The sequence below is a fragment of the Haemorhous mexicanus genome, chromosome 8 (assembly GCF_027477595.1).
Source record: "Haemorhous mexicanus isolate bHaeMex1 chromosome 8, bHaeMex1.pri, whole genome shotgun sequence".
Taxonomy (NCBI): Eukaryota; Metazoa; Chordata; class Aves; order Passeriformes; family Fringillidae; genus Haemorhous; species Haemorhous mexicanus.
Window position 1 is genome coordinate 20,971,425 of NC_082348.1, and position 17,970 is coordinate 20,989,394.

Here is a 17,970-nt window from a genome sequence, read left to right on the forward strand (position 1 = left end):
TTTCCCTCACTTCCTGGGGTTCAAACAAACCTATTAAAGTCCCGCTGCTCAGTATGATCTTCCTTAGTGATACCACTGAGAATAGGCTGAATTTGAAATCAGAGTTTTGCATACCTTTCAAGCTATCAAATAGCAAACAATAAAGCCGAACCTTTTAAATTCTTTAACACATTATTGTGTGTAGAAACCTTCAAATACTGAGATTGAGTAAATCAAACTAATGTGCTTTGTAATTGCAATTTCATAAAATACAAATCTTAAGAAAATGTCAAAAGTGCCAATCGAGAAATCAAACGTATATGAAATAAAGGTAAGCTTTTCTGCTTAGAAAGAAGAAGGAAATAATGCATTAGCAAGGCAGAGAAGAACAGCTTTCGTTATGACATTTTAGCCAAGTACAAGTTCATTTCATACTTAATAACGTCAAATCAGATATAATTTGTCAGCTCTAAAAGGGCACAACTTTGGGCACCCGAGCAGTCTCTGCCCTCTAGTGTTGAGAAAGCAGATGAAACTTCTCAACACAAGTGTCACCACAAAGAAGAGCAAGTTCAAGCAGAAAAGTTTTCCATTAAATATCTTTACTGTCTATTCAGCACATAGTAGCCACCCTGAATGACCAAAGCAAGGCATGGCATTTTTGATTAAGACATCCAAGGGCAATTGAATAAAATACTGAAATGGTAAATCTTAAGATCCTAATTATGCTTATCAGAGCCTTGAAGTAGAACCCACTAATCCTGAAAAAAGGGTACAATTTTATAATATAATATTTTCTTAACCATTTGCATCTGACATTTTTAATACCTTTCTTCAAAACAAGATGACACATTTTTAGAAGAAACAGATTTTTCTGTTTCATGTTTCCCTTTAGAAGGGATTAAAAAAATCTCTTGCATCTTAAAAACCTGATTTTTCAAAAACAAGTCAGTTTTAAAGCTTATTAAATTCTGAACACAAATATGTAAACAGAGAGAAAAAACACCCCAACACATTAGCATAACATTTAGTCTTAGTGCTGACATGTAGCCCATGCACTGCTATATCTTGGGTACTGAAATAGTTGCATTCCTGTCCAGTAAGTTGGTGCATTTGAACTCTTCCTTAAGTAAAAGATGAAAATGGATTTTGGACTATTGCAAGAAGTGACTGAAGATTCACTTAGCATTAAGAACTTTCTTTCCAGTGAAAATTCAGATTTGAAATGGAAAAATGGCACATTTGGAGGGAAAAGAAAAAGTGGGGAGCTCACCTTGACAGCAGCCTCTGAACCTCCTTCTTTAAAATCTTCATATTTCATCACTTCAGCCATAATGAATCCCTTTTCAAAATCTGTGTGAATCTTCCCTGCTGCCTGAGGAGCCTTCGTCCCTTTCTGTCAAACGAAAGACAAGAAGAAAATTAATTGCATTTAAGAAGATTGAGTGCAGGAAAGAGGTTTCTCCTTTTTTATATGCTTTAAGGTTCTGCTGGAACTTTGTTTCATATCAGCTAAAATGCCACACATGCAGCTGGGCGATCCTCAACGCTGGGGCACAGACAGAGCCTTTGCCACAGATAAACCAACCGACATTAAAGAGCAGCAGCTTTGTTTTTCCTAACAGCTATCAACAGCAGTATTGATTTTAGAAGCTATGACTGTGTTTTGTTGTGAGATTCACTTCGACCCCTAGCTTTCTACACAGAAAGCGAGGAAGATAAAGATTTTTAAATAACTCTAAAATCTGAATTACTCAAGAGTTTCACTTACATCCAAATAATTTCAATTAAAGATAACATTCATGGTGAACAACATTCACAATGAGAAATGATGTATGGATGTCAAGCCATACACATTAGCTTATTTTTCTTTCAGAATAATTTTTACTAAGTTTGATATAGAACAAACTGAGTATTCTTACCAAAACATCAACAACTGAATCACTAAAAAATAAAAAACCACCGACAACTATAAGATAATTTAAGTTTATGCAATAGAGGAGAATGCATTTTAGCTGCATGCTTTAAATTACAAGGACATACATTCTGTGCACACACAACCATGGAGAGAAATTTGAGCAATAATGGTGACCCAAAGGCTGCTTAATAAAGCATGTTAAAGTGCTAAGGAGTCTGACACTGTAAAGCACAGTTTTTACAATAAAAGATGTATTGGGTTAATATGGCTACTCACTGATGCTTACCTGACTAAGTATCTTTGCACATTAAATCAAAGATACTCACAATCAGTCTTAAGATAAACCAGCTTTCAAATTCTCTAATAAAGAGAAAGCACTTCTACTGAAGAAAGTGGAATTTCACAATATGCTTTTAAAAACTATTGCAAGAATGAGAACAAAAACCTGCTTTTATAGTATTTTGGTCGCTGTTTCAGGGACTTTAGCAAGCAGTTATCATGTAAAGAGAGATAAGAAAAAAAAGCTAAAAACCCCCACACATGCTTTTAAGAAAATAAGTTTAATGTGCTAAAACACATACACAAACATCTGGAGCAGTACTATTAAAAATATAAATTTACAGGAAATTATGTTGATTAATGAAAACAAATTAATTCCAATGAATGAAATTAAATACAGCACTGAAACTCATTGCACAGCCCTAAATACACTGATGCAAAAAATACAAGCTCAAAGACTGAACTGTGCTTCAAAAAGTTGACATCGTTGTAATTTTTAAGAGTTTGCAAGTGTACATATTTCAAAATTTTTTTTCTATATTGATCTTTATATTGCAACATATTTACATTCAAAGGCAAACCACTACAGCTCAGCTCTTACTGTCCTCTGGGAATAAATCCAATAAATCAGTTGATGTCCATGGCTATAACCATTCTACATCAATATTTAAAATACATAATATTGTTTTAGACATTACATAAGTTCCCAGATAAACACATAAAACTACCAAAATAAACTAGGTCTAAATACTAAAGTCAGTAAAAGACCTGAATTACTGCGCACTGATTTTAGGATTTGTAGCCCAACTGTGTATCCACGAGGAATATAATGACGTTATATTGCTTTTATTGCTAAAATGTAATCCCAGCAAAGCACAGGAGGAATGAACCATCCACAACCCAAACAAACTTGGTGAATACAAAATGAAAAGCAACATCAATTTCACTGCAGACAAACCCAGTCACACAGATTAAGCAAGCACAATACTGGTACGTCTTATCTCTGACCACAGGAGGAGGGTAGACAGATTCTACAGGATGAAGAAATTCAGACTATGTAATAGGCAGAATCAATTGTTACCTGCCTCAATCAATGCAGCTCCACTTTCACTGTTCAGCAGCTCACAAATAATTAAAGTTATCCTGGACAAAAACCTCATCTGTAATGACTAGCTAACCGCCACCATGACAAACTTCAAAGTCAGTGATATCAATCTGAATTCAATAGTGTGGAACTGGATAGAGCTGATGAATAAGTATGAATCTTACCCTGATGGTCCATGCACGCACTTCATCTGGGCCTGCAGTGAAAAAGTATTCTAGTTGGAGTGCTGCATATCCAGCCTTAATGATCTTTGCTAAAGCACTGAAAAAAAAAAAAAGGGGGAAGGAATCCAATTCATTCAGCACATACACATAAAACAGCTAAATGCACCAAGTAATCAATTTATGTGGAAAGACATCACATATTTTGAAGATATCAGGTCTACTTTTAAACAGAGCAATAATTGCAGCAGCCTTTTACTCTGAGCTCTCCTCAAAAGAACTACTTTTTTACTGCAAAATCATAAAGATAGTATTTTGATTTGTTTATTTGGCAACCTACAGAAACACGGGATAAATATAAATCACCCTATCAGGCAGCACTCTTGTCTCGTGCAATTTTCAGGACTCCAGGTCATGAAAGTCTATCTGTTTGACTGAAATTCAATATTGAAACAATTTATTACAATTCCTCAGAAAATTATGGCAAAATTTTCTCCACTGTCCTATTCCTCATAGATGACGAAACAGTTTTGGTGATCATTCCTTCTCAAAAATATACATAACTAATACCTATGTTATAATTAAAACACTGTACAGAGATGACAGATGACAGTTAAAAACTTAATTTAAAATAAATCTTTTCACTCTGTCTCATGGTAAAGAAAGGAGAAGATTCTCTCTTTATAATGGTAATTACTCTGTCATTTATTATTCTATCAGCGCAAGCAATTAAATTACTGCAAGGAAATAGTTGATAATAAAGTGTAGGGAAAATGAATGCTAATTAACCTTTGTGTCATGTTCTCTTCCAGATACTTCTGTTTCTCCTCAGCACTCATATCTTGCAACTTGAGTTCCAAGGCCCCACTAAAAGGAATGACCAAAGCTCCCGGGTCGTGCTTGTCCACCCACTCTTTAATTTTTATCAACCTGTAGACAACAAAGGGCACAACATTATCTTGTAGTGCATGCATGGCTGTACCACATTCATTATTATCAAGTAGCACATACATATTCATAAGAATTGCACGGATTTATGATGCCATCTTTTTGTGTATTGCTTTCCAAGGTCAAGGCATTAACAGGCAGCAATTGCTTCAGGTGTACTCCATTAACATTTCACTGTTTCCTGGTTTCTGTTTGGCATTTATTCTACAGAAATAGGCATAATTTGGGACAATAACTAGGAGTTTGGTAGAGGTTAAATACTTGCAATCTAAAAAGCGAGTAAGACTTTCTGAGAGAAAAATGTACTTTCAAGGATTATATTTATCAAATGTGGTAAAACTGAGGGCCTTCAGTTTTTCCTGAGTTTTTTTTAAATTAAAAAAATAAAAAAGGCATCTCAGTAGCTAAGACTGCTGATACTAGCAGATAGGAAAGAACACTACACACCTATATAGCAAGCTGCACGTGCTTTTTCTGCATATTCATCTTGGAGTATGCCATGGCTGATCAACACAGTTCCATGTTTCTACTGGTTTTTCCCACCTTTCTACTGTTGTCCCAGAACAAAGCTTCTGGCTACGATACAGCGATTATATTTAAATAAAGAAAAAAATTTCCTATTCATCTTCAGTAACCAGCAGCATTTACAATAGCTTGCTGTGCATAATTTCTTTTAATTGAATGAAACAACAAATTTAGAGCTAAAAACTTAGGCTGTTAGTTTTTGAATGTTAATTACCCCACTAAAGTGAATAACCCTGTCCCAGGGCACATCAGGCACAGCATCGCCAGCCAGGCAAGGGATGTGATTGTCCCACTCTGCTTTGGGGCAGCCTCACCTCCAGTTCTGGGGGAGGTTTTGGGTGCCACAATGTCAGAAAGGTTGTAAATCTCTTCGAGAGTGTCCAAAGGAGGGCAACAGAGGTGGGGAAGGGCCTTGAGGAGGAGCCTTGTGAGGAGCAGCTGAGGGCACTTGGCCAGTTCAGCCTGGAGAACAGAGACTGAGGGGAGACCTCACTGTGAGGGGAAGAGGAGGGGCAGCACTGATCTCTTCTCTTGGTGACCAGGGACAGGACCTGAGGGAATGGCCTGAAGTGGTGTCAGAGGAGGTTTAGGTCGGGTGTTGGAAAAAGTTTCTTCACCCAGATGGACAATGCTCTCAGGCACATGGTGTGACTCCTGGGGATCACTGGATAGTAGTATAGTTTTGTGCAGGGTCAGGAGCTGGACTCAATGATCCTTTTAAGTCCCATCCAACTCAAAATATTCTGTGATTCTGTGAAAACTTCAGAGCAGTAGATGCTGTTTAAAAAAAATCTTTAAACGCAAGCATCATATTCATGACTGCAAGTATTTATTGTAAGTTTAAGGGAGACATTTATAAATTACCTGGGAGGAGTCCACTGGTAATAGGACACTATTTCTAAACACGAATGAATGGTAAGAATGACAGCTCTATGCTCAGCAAGCAAACACAGGAGCCATGGGAATACTTCCTGTACACGAATAATCAAATCATAAACCACAGCACTTTGGGTGCCAGCAATGTTTCAGACCTGAGGCACCCACCACACAGCACAGGGCTTTATGCTTGCTGGGTTCTTTTTCTTAGTCCTGCTAATCTGTAAGATTTAGACTAAGGTTTTAGCTGCTATTATACTGAAGTGCTTTGAAACTGTGGCCTGCAAACCTTTAAATAATCAATGCAAATGTCACTTCAGAAAAAAATGAACTCAACCACAAGTTCATCAACACACATTTGTCAGAGAAAATAGCAGGGGATCAGAGCTATTATGAGATTAAGTGCATGGCCGACTGAGTAGGGTTTTAGATGGTACAAAGAATATAGAAGTTCACTCAACAGTTTTCACACATTTGTTATATAAGGCTGGTCTTCTATCATTTACTTATGTAAATACCTCGTCAATGTTTTTCAATCCTCATTACACTAATCTTTTCTTGCCTCCAGTTACCCAGTGAAAACATAGTTTGGTATCCAGGACTGATACCGAAACACTACTGCCTTCAGAAACATCTGAACTGAAAATCACAATTAAGGTCTGTTTCTGACATTTAACAGCATTTCTAAAACTAACATTTCCAGTTGACTAATTCATTTTGGCTAACAAATTTGGTACCAAATTTCAGAGCTTTTAAATGCCAACATTTTACAGAAAATATTATCTCAAAATGAATCTACAACTCATAAGCGTACTTCAACATGTGTGTACATCCTTTATAGATGCTTTTTTTAAGAACTTATCTAATACTGGTCTCCAGACTAACTAAATAATGTGCCAAGCGAAGAAAGATGCAATGAAACGTGTAAACCTGAAAAAGTGAAATGAGCAGGAAAGTAATGTCAAAAATTTGATTCAAATTCTGTTTGGTAAATATGGTCATCATAACTAATAAACTAAGAACTATTGTGGAACAACAAGATAAGAAATAATTACTTTGGCTAAAACACCAATTCAGAATAATAATAGTCTTAGACTGTCATTTTAACAGCTTTTCTATTGAGTCCTTAGAGGGATTATTTGCATTCCTCAGGTATTCTATTGTACGATTCAGATGAATAAAGACTTACAAATCATTCCTCTACCGCCAGTGTGAGACTTTGATCCAGTGAATACACCATTGTACCTTAACTATAATTGGCAAAAAACCTGACAGTGTAGAGCATCACAAGCTTAATAACAAAGGAGAATATCTCAAAGTGTTGACAGACGATCTTCATAATGCAGGAGCAAAGCTGGTACATTTTACCAATAAATGAGCACTGAGGTCTAAAGGTCTCTGAAGTGACTGACATCAGACCTGCTACAGCCTCACTACAAGAATAAGGTAGTGCATCCCACTCTGTACAGTCAGGTTCTCTGCCCGAGTCTTTTACTTTTGTGACTTTCAGTGTCACAGGAATTACTAAAAAGTACCAAGGAATTCCCCTAAATGTGATCGAAATAAAGAAAATACACAAAAAAGTAAACATTCAAATATAAATATTGATCTATTTCTAATTCACGTTTTCCCCAAAGTAGAATGCTTAACTAATAATCAGTAAAATAACAATGCGTGTTTGCCTTCCTTTTACAGATAATCAAGTGTGCCAAACAGAACAAAATGGTCTTAACAAATGGTAACAATTAATGTCAAAGTCTGTTTTATTTGAGCACATAATTTTTCCAAAGAAAATTATGTATGGCTGTAAAAGGACAGCAATAGTACACTCATTTTGGGCCTTTGTTAAGATAAGCAAATCCTGGAGTGTCTCTCCATTATTTCATGCTATACTTGAAAATGAATAATGAAAAGTATTGGATTTTATGCTTAAAGATTTTTAATACTTAAAAACTCCACTGCACCCTAAAATGTAACAAAATGAAAAGTAAAAAAGCAAAAAGTAGAACTGACAGCACCAATGACCATGATTAACAGCTGAAACTACTTTAAGAAATGAGGAACTGCTCGAGATAAAAACCCTTCTTAACCAAGTAAACCAAAAACTAAGTGAAAACAGTGTAACAGAGCGGGATTTCTGTGACATCCAACAGACTTTCCTGACAGGGGTAGCTTGGTTCCTCCCTTCCCTGTGGAGAGGAGTGTGCCAACAGCAGCTACAGAGGGCTCCTCAATTGAAGCCTGATTGATGCCAGAAAACAGACAAAATACCTTTTCGGGGAAAAAAATACAGACTGAAGAGACAGCAAGACATCCATTCATTCTGTGATGGCAAGCAGAAAAGCATATTATGACTGTGTAAAGGCCTGACACAAGAACAAAACCAAGGCAAGTGCAAAACCAGACCTCATCAACTTGCAAGCGAAGGCAGCACTCAAATTTCTGATCAGGGAAAACACTAAAGAGGAATTCAGATGCTCATTTCCACCTAACACTGTGACTGCTGTTTGACAAGGGGATAAGGAATATCAGCAGCATATCCAGTAAACCACAGGGGCCAGTGACTTCAGGTGCAGAGTGATCAGGACAACTACCAGAGTAAACTCCTGATACTAAATCAGGATGCAAAAGGCCTTGGAGAAAGGTTTAAAAATGATGGCGCTCACTGAGAAGGCCAATAAGCAAAGAGCACCAGAAATGGGAGTTGTGCAGAAGGGGGTGCCTTCACTTTAAAATGGTGATGCTTACTGAGGCAGAAAAAACCAAAACCTGCAGCCAACCAAAATAAAAAGGTATAAAAGTTGCAGAAGGTACATTACCTACAAATCAATATTTGAGAGAGTTTCACATGAGAGATCCAGCTGGGAACAGAGACAGAGTTCAGATGGAAATCTGAAGTAGTGATGGAAGAGAGAAGCTGCAGAGAAAGCTTAAGCTCAGGGGACACCTGCAAGACAAGATGATCTGAAAAACTGACCCCTGAGAAGAAAGGTGATTTGTGAAAGTATGCTTTTGTACAAAAAACCCCATCTAACTAATGGAAGAGAAACAATTGTTTTTCTGTTCTACACCTGAACTATGAGTGAAAAATGGCAGAAACAAAAGAGCACGGCAGGGAAAAAGAAAATACCAGGCAGGACAAGAAGGAAAGAAACATGTGTAGGTAAGATCAAACTAAATGATCAAATTTTACGTAAGACTGAAAAAAAGATCCACAGATAGGACTGAGAACAAGAGGACTGAGAATTTCCAACAGACTCTTCCTGTTGGCAGTTCTGCACAATACTGATTTTTAAAGGCTTCTAAACTCAATCTGTTTAGCGCTTGCTCCCTATTGCTGAAGTTTTCCATAGGTGGAGCCTAGTCACCTTTATTTTAGCTAAACTGAGCCTATAGGCTATGGACAAGAATATACACTCTCTATTTGTATGTTAAAATATTTAGGTAGCTTTTGAGGTTTCCCTGTAAGCCATATATTACTTCTAACTTTGGACCTTTTTGTTTGGACTCTCTTCAATTGGTCTAAAAGTTTCTGAAAGCACACAGTACCCAGTGCACTTCTCAGAGCTTTCAATAATAGTATCTTATAAACATTAAAAATAGCTAGAGTATTAATTCATTTTTCAGGTGATTTTCCTGTTTATTAAACCCAGTCTAGCATTTGCTTTTTTCTGACAGCACTGCAACATTATCTCATGCTCAGGTTGTAACTTACTGCCTGACCCCATCTGACTAGCTATTCTTAATACTATGTTTGCATAGTTAATTATTCCTGTATAAAATCCTTCTCAGGAGTTGCACTGTGGCTATTTTTTCCTAATGATTTCTTCTGTTTCTTGAGCTGCTCCTAAGTTCTAATTTTTTTCTATACATATGTGGACATCTCCTAGACTGGGGGTCATCCAGAGATTTAACAAGAGTGCTCATCATCCAGCTCATTAATGGAAATACATAACAGCATTCAACCAGTAGCTGCTTCTGCAGATCTCATAATGCAATATTCTTTGTTGAGAAAATGTAACACAGATAACCATGCTTTGTGCATTATCTTCCAACCAGTCTTGCACATTCAACTTCCAGTAGTTTCCATCTAGCCAATATTTCCCATCTTGTTTATGAGAATGTTGTGAGGCACCAAAACCTTTAAAGGCTTAATAAAAATCCCAGTATTCAGTGCATTTTTTTTTGCTATATGCAAGACCATTACATTTACCACAAACAAATATCGGACTCATCTGACAATCTAGAGTAATGAACTGTCAACAAGAATTTGTGAAGATAACTGGGTTGCTTTTAGGGGATTAAAAGGTTGAATTGTTCCAACATTTCTCTTGAAATTAAAAGAAAATCATTGACTTAAAAATATCTTGTTTCTTTTCTCCTCTTTGTGCATTTCCTTTGTGTTTTGAAATCTCATGCATTATGAGCTTCCAAATGAAACCACAAATTATCTAAAATGATGAGTTAGGCAAGAATTGTTTCTTCTGCCACTTCCCAAAACTATGAGGACAACTAGGTTTAGTTGATTTGGTAGGATTGGAGAAGAAGACCCTATCTACCTAAGCACCAGTATTGCATGACACAGTGCCTAGGTGATGTCCCTCCCTTCTGTTCTGGTAGTGTGCACATATCCACAGAGACCAAGTCCCACTGTTCTCAGTGCTGTGCACAGATGAGGATAATATGGATATGTACCCTTACAGACATCAGAAACAGCCACAGCTTCAGCAAGCTTTCATTCCACATTTCTACAATTAATAAAGGATGGGATGGTAAAACCAACAGAATAAATGTATATACAAATACAAGGTATAACAAATGAATATAATGACTCTAGCACAGAAATGGTCTGTGGCAGAAGGGAAGAAGGGGAAGAAGAAAGCACAGGTGGTTGTCACTCTGCTCTATTGAAGCACTGTGCTCTGCCTTTCTCCAAGTATTCCTTTCTTCTTGCATTACATAAGAAGAAAAACTAAACAGGACTAAACAACAAAACATCAAGGAGTAAAAAGGTACCTTCTTCCTCACCATGATAAGTTTTTTATGAAGATGACAAATCTACAGAAGGTTTGGGAGTACCTGTTACAGACCTCAGCAACCACATCTTAAATCATAAGTGATGCTTATAAATTGATTTTTTTTATTCCCTGTTCCCAGCTGGCCAGATGAAACACAGCAATCCTTCAATTTCAAAAAGCCCTTTCCCAGCCCTCACCTGCAAATGCTTTCTAGTTACAGATCAGAACAAAAGCACTGCCTCCACACACTGGGCTGCTCTCTGGCCAAATGCCTCCTCTCAGCCCCTTGGGACAAGAGCTTGAGGAACTCAGCTCTGTATTTATCCTGCATATCCTGAATGCTTTCAGATCCTCAGTACCTTCCCACAGTCCAATGTCCATATCACCTCCAGTATTTAGTCACTGCATCCACCTGAACCTTCCAAGAGGTCAGCATGGAGAACCCACCTCACATGTTAGATATCACTGCCATCTCCTAACACAGATTGATGGAGCCTGGAAACAAAAAGTGGAACAGCCCTTAAAATGCTTTACCTTTTAGGGACCTGCCACACATCCCATGATCACAGGAATCTTTTAACAGAATGGGTACATCATGCATCTCATTCTAGCAGATCCAGATTTCATATTTTTAAACTTCATTGTAATTTCAACTTACTGTATCAAAAAAAGAATCACAGAGGTTCCTGACCAACACTGTTATTTGACATTTATTATTGATGGGTTTATAACTCCTTAACATTCTCCTTTGAAATGTAAGTAATCCCAGGTTCTCTGCCTCGTGTGTCAAAGCAAGTTCTTCCAAAGCCTTGATCTCTATCATGGCCATTATCTTAGAACCCCAATAATTCTGCAAAATCATTTGTAAGATGGGGTGACTGATATTGCACCTACTATTTTATTCAAGTTGTAACCCAGATTTTAAAGAAACATTTTTAGAACCTGGACATGAACTTTTCATCTCATTCCTTATCCATCCAGATGTTACACTTGCTTTTCTGCTACCAGCTGCAGCACATGGAGCAGGGCCCCTACAGCACTCCCTGTAGGCACACTCAAGCTGTTCACCAGCAAAAATAATCCAGTGAAAAAGCAGCTTTTGGAGGGAGAATGTAGTTCTTTCATAGCTCCCCTCTCCAGCTATTGCCTTGTAAGATGGACCAGTTCACTTTCCCACGTATCCTTAGAACTGGCTGTGCCAATATAACTGAAGGGTGCTGTGGGAGCAGGTGAAGACTACTAAGGACAGGATGTCTTAAGTTAGCCAACCACCCAAAAGACACCAATTCCATGCAGCTACGTTTAATCAGGAATTTCATTATTTATTACTGAAAAATGCTTATAAATGGCAGGACTCCTGAGTAAAAATTATCCCATATGAGATCACTTATAAATGGATTCTTCCTGGCAGAAAACATTGGTTGACAAGAGAATTTTAAAAAAATCAAGGCAATATTCTGAAAATCCCTATCAAAGGAAATTATGCCCTCAAGATAAAGTTCTGCTAACAAACTAACATGATTTGGTAGTAGCAGAAGGTTCTCAGCTTGCCTGGTCTAGAGACCCAAAGACATTGGCTGTTTTTTGGTATGCTAAAAACACAGAAGGACACAACACCTCACTTACAAATTTCTATGTATGATCAACCACTATTTGAATGTATTTCATATAAGGATTTGGCTTAACTGACATGAAACTTTTTTGGTTTGCAAGAAGTGGGAGCTGTGAAAAAAGTAATACCAGAGAACATGAACCTGTAAATCAACTACAGACGGTAGTTAATGAACAAAAAATTTCTGTATCTAGGAGAAACATGCATAACAGAAAAATAAAGTTCATGGACTTCAACAACTTTGAATTAAAAACCATCAAGATGGTAGAAAGACAAAGAAGTAAAATAACCCAGGATGACTTTTTCTGCAGATATATATATGTAGAGCTCCCAGTAAGAAAAGATTTTTCAGTACATTATACAGCTTATATAATCTAACAAAAGCTCAGTCAAGGTAAAACATTTGTAAGAAGCATCACTTATGAAGAATAAAGATCTTGAAATCCAATTTCAAAACAATCATTTCTGATCTAATTTCCAAGACTATAGTAATACCTCTACCCAAATTATGGTCCCCACTAAGGCGAGTGAAACCAATTATAAAGTGGAATCACAACCAACTCAAATCAAATTATGACTTAAACAAGTGGTACTACACTGCCACTGTAGCACCTGCTGGCACATGAAAAGCTGACAGTCTCCAGTTCTCCTTGGTCTGCCAATTGAGAACACTAATTCTGTCTGAACTAAAAGGACACAAGGATCAAGAACAGCCAAGACTCAACCACTGATGAACCCACATAACAACAGAGACTGTGACAAACTGTGCATATTACATTTCCTAGTTATGGGCACAACAAGCCCTACTTAAGCACATATACTTTGGAAAGCTGCTTTTAAAGTCACATCTTGTCATTCTTTCTGCTATCATTTATAAAACGCATAATTTAGAATGGTTATCTTGAAAATTATAACAAAATAATTTAACAATTACTCATTCATACTATTACAGATTAGTAGAAAGAGTTCCTATTCCAGAGTCAGGCTTATGCTATGGCATGATAATTTTAAGTTTTGTCTCTTGACATGACTTCTTTAAGTCACACAGAAAACTATTCTTGAGAGTCCTGTACACAGCAAGACAGTTCATGTCAATGCTATTTAAGTCTCAAATATATAAACTCAAAAAGTTATGAGCCATTCATAAATAAAGAGTATTGACCAAAAAACCCCTAAGATGTGATGCCTTAACAAGAGAAAGTTTACATGAAATACACAATGGACAACATAATTTTAAATTTATTCATTATTTTAGCATTAATTATTTAAAATTTTATTTTATTCTTTAATTATTTTACATACTATGTGCATGCAAGCAAATACCAAGCCATACTCCCAGAAAAAAAAATAAGATCTATAAAAAAATCCCATGTAAGGAAATAAATATATACTAACAATACTCAAAACAAGACACTCTAGAGACTAATTGGAAACATATTTCTCTATTGTTAATTTAAAATCCTGCAATGGGTAACACAAATGCAGACTAGGATATTGTTAGTTCTGGCTTTCACTGAAGTCAGACAACAATTTAATGAAACCTAACTATACTGGGCTAGCATATTCCTCCCTAGTTCTCTTACTGAAAAACCCTCTCCTTCTCACAAAAGATAGAGGGAAATGCCTTCCTCACTTCTCCAGAATTAGCCTGTGTGATCTTTATTGCAGAGCCTCTCCAGACCAAAGAATTCACATGAATGTTCTCTTCCTGTATCAATTGCTAAAAATTACCATAAGTATTAAAATTGCAAGAGTCAAATACTACTACAATAAGAATATTTGATTTAAAATAATAAACCCTGCTTATTCCCCCTGTACCCTTGGGCCATTAACAACTACTTACTCACATTTTGCAATCACACAACACTACAATTCTATGTTTCAAGAAACAGTTTTAATGAGATGAGTAAAAAGAACCACAGAAGCTGGCAACACTGGGCTAAACTGTTGGATTTTTGATGATAAAAAGATCAAATTTTCTATTAGGCTGGAATATGCTACTCAATGAAAGAGAAATTAACTTTGGCATTTATCCAGAGAAAGAACATCCCCTAAACTCTCAGTATAACAACAGAAGTGTTTAGTTGAATGGTTAATACTCAACCTAGAGCAACTCAAAGAATACAAGGCTTTATTTCAGACCCCTGATTTAGATACCTGATCTAGCTCTGCTCCCTATACAGTAAAAGAAGTAGGAGGCTCTTCTGAGGGCAATGCAGAGTACTTAAATTAGGGCTCCCTTTCTCATTTTCTTCTTAAAGCACCTACCCTCTCCTCATTTCATATGCTGCTTTAGAAACTAACCCTCACCTTATATGCCTAAGACACTCACATAAAATTATGTGATGGGCCTCGGTCTTGCCTCCTGCTGATGAACATCCCCAAAAGAATGTGTAATAAATCCAACAGCATACACTGTACTGTCACATGAACACGTCCATGTCTGAGCAAAACACTAAATGAGTTCAGGATTTTCACAGCGTGCAGAGATGCCTTGTATGAAATGTACTTCACTAATTTGAAAAGCTGTCACAGAAATGTTCAATTCCACAGACACAGTCTGTTTACCTGTCCAAACTATGGTGAAATGAAAAAAAAATTAACCATGTCTGAATCATCTACTAAAGCATACTTGTCCTAGGGGAGCAGTAACTTTGATTTTTTTCAGAAGCCAGAATAAGTATCTGGATCAGTGTCACGCTTCATTTATCTGACAGACTAAAGGATCTGCTAGACACAGATTTTTAAGGCTGAAAATAGAATGACAAAGTATATTCCTGTCAGAAGTAAATAATCTTATTCTGTGGGTGGGTATACACAAAACATTTTTATTGCAAGTACAAAACTAAAATTTGATTTATTATAAAACTGTTAGCTTACCTAGCTTCATTTTAGTATCAGTTATGGGATTAGGAAGCATTCAACACCCTCAGCAATTTCAACAATAAAAAGAACCAATTTCACTGAGAAGAACTCCACCTTGAAGTTACAGTGCTCTGTGGTATGCTTTACCCTTACAACCACTGGCACTAACAATAGGATCAAAAAGCCAAACCTAAAAAGCAAGCTACTTTTATTTTTGTGACTTGGCCCAGAAACCATTTTTCAATAAAGTCAGAACATAAGCCCAAAAACATACTAATCCATGTTCAGTCTCTCCTGAGTAAAGAAAAGGCTCCATGTGTGGTGGCAAACATGATAGTTGTCAACAGAAATGAAAATGTTCATGAATAAAAAACAGGCTGTTATAAAGAGCTAATTATAATATTACTATCAATTGCTAGCTTGCACTTGCAAATCTTCCATATCATATAAATGCATTGTTTTTGACGTTTCTCTGGAGCTAAACATCACATCATTTCACTTTTTCCAAGTAGTTCAAACATGCATGGGATATACTATAAGGAATGTGATCTGATCTACAGTTACACTGAAAAGAAAAACTGACAATAAATGCGCAGTCATTAAAAACGTAAAACATTAATCATCTCTCAAGTAAAAAGAAAATTAAAAATCCTGACTTCTAACAGCCTCTATATAATGATTTCTACTTTCTGTATATTCATTCTTGCTATCCAAAACAGCAGTTGAAAACACTTCATCCAATTTTGCGAGTGACGACAAAAATAGAACATACATCCAAAGCACTACTGACACTGTGAACTATTCAACTTCCATCCAGATGCTTTCTTATCATGAGAAATGCTGTTTATTTGCTCCAAGCAATTACCTACACTCTTCTAGCACACACAGTTTGAGAAATGTTTCAATAACAATGAACTTTTCAATGATGCTTTCAATTAAAAGCATTGCTCCTATTTTAATGCTCACGTTTTCTTCTGTTTCAGAAACAGCCTAGAACTTAAATTTGGAAAAGATCTGCTCAAGAGGGAAGAGCCCCAGTAAGTAACAGATGGTTAAAAGTAGACCTAGCCAAAGGAAAAATACTAAAATATCATATTGGGCAGTTATTCTGGGACATGATAGTCTATGCATTTCTCCACCAAAGAGTCACTTAATCAACATACACAATGCAATTTTAGTCTTAGTTTGGTTGAGTAATGGCACCATCAAAGAAGAAATGATGACAGAAAATAACCTTGGGTAAACACAAGTAATTTGGTTTAAAGGAAAAAATAAAGCATGTCCTGGTAAATTTATTCTCTCATTGATATGACATATGATTTTCTGTGCAGGAGAAATGCATCTATTTGATAGTGTGCTGTGTGTAAAACTACTCATTCAGCTGGAGAAGAAAGGAAAGAGGATCTGTAGAGACTGAGAACTGAGCAACAGTCAGGATATGATAACAGGAGAACAAATTAATCTTTTAGGGTACTATATCAAAATTCACTAGGATCCAATTTAGGACTGATCATGTTAAATACATTAATGACCTTGAGACAAACATTAGTTGCATGCAAATTTTTTGTTCAATACAGGGAGATCACACTAGGTTAGTTCTCCTCAAAGCAAATCTAAGCCACCAGGACAATGCAACAGGGAAAAGGCAAATATCACCTACAGATCCTACCAGAAATGCTTCCCTTTGCTTAACAGGATGCATTATATCTGCATACAAGGTATTCCTGAAAGCATATGGAGCACTACGTGCAGCTGTGGTCAGCTAAATTCAGAACAGGTCTAAGATTACCAGAGAGATGTGAACCTCGTGTAAATGACACAGAGAGAAAAGTGATAATGTCTGCTTTAAATACGGTGGTAAACACCAATTAAATAAGATACTATTTAGTCTACAGGACAAAGCTGCCCAAATCACCAATGAAATAAGCTAGCTATGGAAAAACATAGGCTGGAAATTAGCAGAACATTTTCAACCCAAGGCAGCAGCAAGGTTCTGTGAACTGCCTCCCAATACTAAGTGCAGAACAATCAGCTACTGTTTAAAAAAAAAATTCACAACAAATCACCACCTTAATTAATTTATGGAAGTCATTATACTGTGTAGCTACCAACAATAACTTGTTCTGTACTGAATGCAGAGGAGGGATTACAGTAATTTAGGGATTACCATATAGTTACAAGGAAGCACTACTCTTTGTGAATTCAGAAGTACTTAAATGCTATGCAGAAATGCACAGGAGGACAAAGAGGTCTCAATTTCATACAAATCAAGTTTCTACACCTTTTGTAAGACCCAATACCTTCACTGGGAGGAAGTCAGAAAGAACTCAACCCCCACATACTCAACTTGGCTAGCACTGGCCAGCTGACCAGCAGCAGCAGGACTGTCAGACTGATGCTACCTGTGTTCACTGCCTGATGTCACTGCTTCCTAAAGGAGGAGTATAAATTTGGGATCACTGTCATAAGGAAACAAGACTCAAAACTCCTGGACAACCAGACTTAATGAGTTCTGCTCTTCCAAAATAAAATGTACATCAAGTCAGAAGCAGCCCATTATACCATACATAGTTACCAGTACCACTCACAAGGACAGCACAGGTAAAGCAGAAGAGGTGGCTGAAGCATAGCTTGGCAGTAAGTCATCTCAAAATTTTGACAAGGTACAATTTTTAAAATAGCAC

General features: G+C 36.8%; 1 protein-coding gene across 1 annotated transcript in view; it reads right to left on the reverse strand.

Annotated features, from left to right (window-relative positions):
* OLA1 (Obg like ATPase 1) overlaps positions 1-17,970 on the reverse strand; it is a 93,005-nt gene that overhangs the window by 3,153 nt on the left and 71,882 nt on the right. Inside the window, exons 8-10 of the mRNA XM_059853133.1 lie at positions 4,232-4,372; positions 3,446-3,542; positions 1,253-1,375 (exon numbers count right to left, since the gene is read on the reverse strand). Of these exons, the coding sequence (XP_059709116.1) occupies positions 1,253-1,375; positions 3,446-3,542; positions 4,232-4,372 (361 nt within the window). The remainder of the gene's footprint in view (positions 1-1,252; positions 1,376-3,445; positions 3,543-4,231; positions 4,373-17,970) is intronic.